Source organism: Marmota monax, unplaced genomic scaffold, assembly GCF_021218885.2.
Source record: "Marmota monax isolate L192 unplaced genomic scaffold, Marmota_monax_Labrador192_F-V1.1 WCK01_AAM20220418_F8-fsc00004, whole genome shotgun sequence".
NCBI lineage: Eukaryota > Metazoa > Chordata > Mammalia > Rodentia > Sciuridae > Marmota > Marmota monax.
In genome coordinates, this window is record NW_026692881.1 from 25,760,777 (window position 1) to 25,767,870 (window position 7,094).

Here is a 7,094-nt window from a genome sequence, read left to right on the forward strand (position 1 = left end):
ATATCAAATCAGAGACACGCCGTCTGATAGAAGAAAAAGTTGGCTACGATCTACAGTCGGTGGGGTCGGGCTCCAAATTCCTCAATAGGACACCCATAGCACAAAAGTTAATAACTAGAATCAACAAATGGGACTTACTCAAACTAAAAAGTTTTTTCTCAGCAAAAGAAACAATAAGAGAGGTAAATAGGGAGCCTACACTCTGGGAACAAATCTTTACTCCTCACACTTCAGATAGAGCCCTAATATCCAGAGTATACAAAGAACTCAAAAAATTAGACAATAAGAGAACAAACAACCCAATCAACAAATGGGCCAAGGACCTGAACAGACATTTCTCAGAGGAGGACATACAGTCAATCAACAAGTACATGAAAAAATGCTCAACATCTCTAGCTGTCAGAGAAATGCAAATCAAAACCACCCTAAGATACCATCTCACTCCAGTAAGATTGGCAGCCATTAGGAAGTCAAACAACAACAAGTGCTGGCGAGGATGTGGGGAAAAGGGTACACTTGTACATTGCTGGTGGGACTGCAGATTGGTGCAGCCAATTTGGAAAGCAGTATGGAGATTTCTTGGAAAGCTGGGAATGGAGCCACCATTTGACCCAGCTATTCCCCTTCTCGGTCTATTCCCTAAAGACCTAAAAAGAGCATGCTACAGGGACACTGCTACATTAATGTTCATAGCAGCACAGTTCACAATAGGAAGACTGTGGAACCAACCTAGATGCCCTTCAATAGACGAATGGATAAAAAAAATGTGGCATTTATACACAATGGAGTATTACTCTGCATTAAAAAATGACAAAATCATAGAATTTACAGGGAAATGGATGGTATTAGAGCAGATTATGCTAAGTGAAGCTAGCCAATCCCTAAAAAACAAATGCCAAATGTCTTCTTTGATATAAGGAGAGTAACTAAGAACAGAGTAGGGACGAAGAGCAGGAGAAGAAGATTAACATTTAACAGGGATGAGAGGTGGGAGGGAAAGGGAGAGAGAAGGGAAATTGCATGGTAATGGAAGGAGACCCTCAGGGTTATACAGTGGAGGAGGTAGAGAGAGAGGAGGGGAGGGGAGGGGAGAGGTGGGGAGGGGGGAGGGTGGAGGATGGGAAAGGCAGTGGAGCACAACAGACACTAGTATGGCAATTTGTAAATCAATGGATGTGTAACTGATGTGATTCTGCAATCTGTGTATGGGGTGAAGGTGGGAGTTCATAACCCACTTGAATCAAAGTGTGGAATATGATATGTCAAGAAATTTGTAATGTTTTGAACAACCCACAATAAAAAATTTAAAAAAAAATAATTGTACGTATTTATGGGATACAGTGTGATATTTCAATACATGTATACAACATGCACTGATGAAATCATGGTAATTAACATTTCCATCTCTTTATCGTTACTTTGTGTTTGGAGTCTTGGAGCTCCTTTGTGTCTCAACAAGGACATAATGGTTCCCAGCAGCTCAAAGCTGGGCAGAGTGACAGGCAGGATCAGGCCTCTCTTGGGTCTGCACAAGTATAGGCTGTGTGGTCCAAAGTGGAATCACAGTCATGGGCTGGAGTGTGTGCCAGATCTTCCAAATGACTTTTATCAGACAAATCTCCCCTTCCGCCAGAGGTAGAAACACAGAAGTACCTGCTTTAGAAAGATTTGTGCGACATGACAAAATGCAATTTAAAATCTGGATTCTCCTTTCCTGAGCTCAGACCTAAACTTATCCCAAGATATAGGTATAGGCTGAGGACCACAGAAACTGGAGAAAGTCTCCCGGTGCCAGCCAGTTGCTTCCCAGACGTGAGGACGAGCGGCCAGCAGGTGTCAGTGCGCCCTCGTTCTGTCGCGGCGCGCCTCCGCCTGGAGGACCCCTCCCCTTAGCGGTCTAGAAGGGCGCGGTCTGGACCCCAGGCAGCGCTGTCCCGCTGCTAGCTTTGCGGCTGGTAGGACACTTAGCCGCCTCTTCCCCAAACGGAGCTCTGAACTCTGGCCTCGCGGGCTCCCGCCTGGGTGCTGCCCATTCCGCTTCAGGGGTTCCATTGGAACCCTCGCCTTCCTCTCCTGCCAGGAGCACCTGCGGACTAGGGCGGCCTGGTCCGGGTCGGGCTGATCTGGATGAGACTCTTACCCGAGAATGCTTCTCCCGATTCTGGCCGGGGTTCCTTTCTAGCCTCTCTTCCCAAGACCCAGCTCGATGGAGACACTCCGGGTGCCTATTGCTGTTGGCTGGATCGTCCGGGAGCTGCACAGCCAACTCCCAGTAGGGGCCGCTCCCCACTCCCCAGACTCTCTCTTAAAGCCCCTCGTTCAAGGTACCCGCCTCTCCGAAGGGCCCGTCCAGCTTGGGGGGCAGCGCTCCCTGGGGTCCCGCACTGGGCGCCGACTCTAGATCAACAGAGGGGAGGCGCGAGGGGCGGAGGAGGGTCGGCTTCCCACGTGGGGGCTGACGCCGGCTGCTCGGCAACGCCGGCTTGATCCTGGGGCTATAAAACGAGTCCACCGTAGCGCCGCGGAACAGCAGCGGCTCCGGCTCCGGTGCAGACGCCCAGCAGCCGGCGCGCCGCCTCCCCGCCACCCCAGCGCCTTCTTTCCCTAGTCCTGCGCTCTTGCTGCAACTCACGCTGTCCTCGGCCCCCAGCCCGTCCTGCTGAGCTTCGCGCCCACCGAGCCGACGCCTAGGAGACACCCTGCCTCAGCCTTGGCTCTTGGAGGGCGGATCGCTCACCTGGCGCGGCACGCCTGAGGACGGGGGCGCCTTCATGCGGCCTCCACACCCCTCACGCCGCTGCCGTCCCCGAGCTCCGCGTGCTGCGCCCCAGCCCCAGCAGGGCGCGCAACTTTGGAAGTCCCGCGGCGCTCGGAGAAGCGGCAGAGTCCGCGCCCTGGCCGGTGTTAGGGCCCAGCCCGCACCGCCGCGTCTGCGGGAAGCTCCAGAGTCGGTAATCGCTTCGGGAATATAGACAGACATAGGACCCTGAGCTCGCATCTCAGCACCTCTTGGCTGCCTCCTGGGGTGGGGGCGGGCCCCGCACACGGTAAGACCTCTCGCTTTCGCTCAGGCTCAAGAAGCAAGATATATATATATATATATATACATACATATATATATATATATATATATATATATAGTTATATATAGTTATATATATATATAGTTATATGTATAATTTCCTGTCATCCTTCCAAGTCTTCAGGCCACCGATGAATTTTATTCTCCCTTCCTGAAGAATAACTCTCTAACCATCAGCTCGCCCTACTCTCTCCTGCTTAGAAATAAAACTTGGCTGTGCTTAGGAGCTTGGAGAGAGAAGGCCCCCACCCCGAGCCGCTAAAGCACCGGCGGGCGCTGTTCGCGGGACCCGGGCCCATGGGCCACTAGCTGTCCCCCCAGCTTGGGCCCGGCTTCCTTGGGGCCCCCTCCCTATGTGAGACGCGGCGGGGTGAGTGGGTCGCCGGAGGAAGAGGAGGACCCACGGGCGCCGGCCGGAAGGCAGCTGGCACCAGGTCCAGGCGAGAGGGCGCCGCGTTCATGTTCCGCCAGGAGCAGCCGCTGGCCGAGGGCAGCTTTGCGCCCATGGGCTCCCTGCAGCCGGACGCCGGCAACACAAGCTGGAATGGGACTGAGGCGCCAGGGGGCGGTGCCCAGGCCATCCCTTACTCCCTGCAGGTGACGCTGACGTTGGTGTGCCTGGCTGGCTTGCTCATGCTGCTCACGGTGTTCGGCAACGTGCTGGTCATCATCGCGGTGTTCACCAGCCGTGCTCTCAAGGCTCCCCAAAACCTCTTCCTGGTGTCTCTGGCCTCGGCGGACATCCTGGTGGCCACGCTGGTCATTCCTTTCTCGCTGGCCAACGAGGTCATGGGCTACTGGTATTTTGGCAAGGCATGGTGCGAGATCTACCTGGCGCTCGACGTGCTCTTCTGCACGTCGTCCATTGTGCACCTGTGCGCCATCAGCCTGGACCGCTACTGGTCCATCACGCAGGCCATCGAGTACAACCTGAAGCGCACGCCACGCCGCATCAAGGCCATCATCGTTACTGTGTGGGTCATCTCGGCTGTCATATCCTTCCCGCCGCTTATCTCCATCGAGAAGAAGGGCGGCGGTGACGGGCAGCAGCCGGCCGAGCAGCGCTGCGAGATCAACGACCAGAAGTGGTACGTCATCTCGTCGTGCATAGGCTCCTTCTTCGCGCCCTGCCTCATCATGATCCTGGTCTACATACGCATCTACCAGATCGCCAAGCGCCGCACCCGCGTGCCGCCCAGCCGCCGAGGTCCGGACGCCGCTGCCGCGCAGCCCGGGAGCGCCGAACGCAGGCCCAACGGCCTGGGCCCCGAGCGCTGCGCGGGCCCCGCGGGCGCAGAGGCCGAGCCGCTGCCCACCCAGCTCAATGGCGCCCCGGGGGAGCCCGCACCGGCCGGGACGCGCGAGGCCGACGCGGTGGACCTGGAGGAAAGCTCCTCCTCGGAACACGCTGAGCGACCCCCGGGGCCCCGCAGACCCGAGCGCGGCCCCCGGGCCAAAGTCAAGGCTCGGGCGAGCCAGGTGAAACCCGGGGACAGTCTGCCCCGGCGCGGGCCAGGGGCAACCGGGCCTGGGGCTTCGGTGGTGGGGCCCGGGGAGGAGCGCGGCGGGGGCGCCAAAGCGTCGCGCTGGCGCGGGCGGCAGAACCGCGAGAAGCGCTTCACGTTCGTGCTGGCGGTGGTCATCGGCGTGTTCGTGGTGTGCTGGTTCCCCTTCTTCTTCACCTACACGCTCACGGCCGTCGGCTGCTCGGTGCCACCCACGCTCTTCAAGTTCTTCTTCTGGTTTGGCTACTGCAACAGCTCGCTGAACCCGGTAATCTACACAATCTTCAACCACGACTTCCGCCGCGCGTTCAAGAAGATCCTTTGCCGCGGGGGTAGGAAGCGGATCGTGTGAGCACGCTGCCCACACCCGGCTCACAGACTGGCGCCAATTGCAGGCCCTGGGCATCCAGGGGAGCATCTTCACATCAGCCCTAGCACTTTGAATCCCAGGCCCCGCCTGCTCCGTGTTTCCTGGCCTGGAGGGTGCTCTGCGGCCTCCTGCGGACATTTGTTCCACAAGGGAAAAGTTCAGCTGGCTGGGAAGGCCACATACACCCTCAATATTTGTTATGGCCTCTCCTTACCTGGAGAGATTTTTTTTTTTTTTTCCTGGTGGGACGCTCCTAATCAGTATTGTTTCCTAAAGGTTTATTTGCCCTCCCAAGTTCTCCCAGCTCTTCAGAGCAAGCACAGGACTCCAGGGGGCAAGGCTCCCAAAGGATTAATGAATGGGGTTTTCCCAGCACTGGCCAACTGCTCCTCTCAACCCCTAATTGTCTATTTTTAGAAAAACACTCAGGGCAGCCCTGCCCGCCCACCTCACCCCCACTGTAAATACACACTATTTTTTGATAGTATACCCTGGGGTCCCTCCCCAGCGTCATGTGGCCTTGGCTGTGACGTTGAAATCCTGCTTGTGGAGATGCCCTCCAGGCAGACACAGCAAAAGGCCGAGCCGCTTCGCCATGCAAGCCGTCTTCTAGTGTTGTTATATCCCTCTATGTCCGGTTCACCAGCAACTGGTGACTGTCTTTTGGACGTGGATCTGCTTTGAGATTTCCTGACAGGGAAAAGATTTTTGTCCATTTTTTTTTCCTGTGCCTATCAGCATAATTGCCTTTTCCTATGTAAATATTACAAGGGTGGACCTAGACAGAAATAAGTGAACCTCTCCGCCTTGCATCAGTCCTGTATAAAGCCATTGTCCTCTGAGGCACACTTGGCCCCAGAAACTCACTTTAAAACTGACTCTTTCTGGTGCCCCATCCCTCCCCTGGGGGCCACTACTTGAAGAAGAATATGTATGTTTCTATCTTGTATGTATGTGCCCATCTCCCAGAAATCGCTGACTTAGGGGAAATCTTTTGGCTGCTGTTTTTAGTCACAAAGGAGTGGAAATTATGTGGAAGAAGCAAACCTGATACAATTTGCCCAAGGTAAACAGTTTGAAAAGACAAATGGGCCTTCCAAACTGTACAGATCCTGCCCCAAGAGCTCTTAGGTATCAAAGTGTTGTCCTGTTTCCTGCTTTTCTGGCTGAGATCATGTCGCTGATGAACTGCCAAAGACAGGGGAGGAGGTGGAGATTTCGTGTTTACATCCCAGTTTCTACATGTTTTAGACGGAGAAAATTTAAGGCCTGCGCTCTTATTTCACTAAAAAAAAACTAATGTCAGCACATGTTGCTAATGACAGTGGATTTTTTTTTTAAAATAAAATGGTTTACAGATCAAATGTGAAATAAACATGAATTAAGTGGTCCTCCTGTCTGTTATCTGAGTTTTGGAAAGCTTTAAGACTTTGGGAACACCCAATTTCATGTACGTTATAAAAGATGTTTAAATGTTTGAGCAATAACAAAACTATCATTGACTAAGTATTCTTATGTGCTGGACACTGTGGGGAGCCTATTATAGACACTCCTTTATTTAATCTTGCCCAGAACCCTATGAGGTCAGTTCTATTATTATCTTCATTTTACAGGTGAAGAAACTGTATCTCAGAGGGCAAATGGTTTGTTTAAAGGTCAACAACACATGATGGAAATACGTGGTAGCCAGCTTTATTGGGGTGCCTATGCTCTTCACCCCAGAGTCTTTCCAGAGCCAATGCTGACTTCTCAGCATGCCCCTAGCATGATCTCTTCACAGTATGCTCTGCACTTGTGTGGGATATATTCCAGTGTGTAGATATGGTGTGTGCATACCTCAAAGTATATACATACCTCAAAGTGTATATCTAGCCTAAAGTTTGCGATGTATATGCAAAAGTGTGAAATATACTCTGAAATGTGTCATCATGCCTTAAGGTGTGGTAATGGACAACACGTAGTATATTCCCCATAGCAAGGTATGAACAAGTGGAATCATATTAGTTGATGGCTCAAATTCTCTTTGGCCAAAGGCACACGTCTTTCTGGTTGCCTTTTGGTAGCATCATGGTCTGTTCTGTTCCTCACACTGTGGTTGTGGCACTTTGAAGCTGGGAGGGCCTTAGAGATCCAGGAA

The 7,094-nt window shown here is 53.1% G+C and overlaps 1 protein-coding gene across 2 annotated transcripts; it reads left to right on the plus strand.

The window, feature by feature from the left end:
• The first annotated feature begins 1,942 nt into the window (after nucleotides 1-1,942).
• Adra2a (adrenoceptor alpha 2A) lies at nucleotides 1,943-6,348 on the plus strand. Of its 2 annotated transcripts, none has more exons than XM_046450512.2 (2): nucleotides 1,943-3,047; nucleotides 3,680-6,348. In XM_046450512.2, exon 2 carries the CDS (start codon nucleotides 3,716-3,718, stop codon nucleotides 4,937-4,939), a length of 1,224 nt encoding a protein of 407 aa, XP_046306468.1. In that variant the 5' UTR covers nucleotides 1,943-3,047; nucleotides 3,680-3,715; the 3' UTR covers nucleotides 4,940-6,348. The 2 variants fall into 2 exon arrangements, with proteins under 2 accessions (XP_046306468.1, XP_046306467.1); XM_046450511.2 differs by having other exon boundaries at nucleotides 1,944-3,047; nucleotides 3,284-6,348.
• Nucleotides 6,349-7,094: the final 746 nt, after the last annotated feature.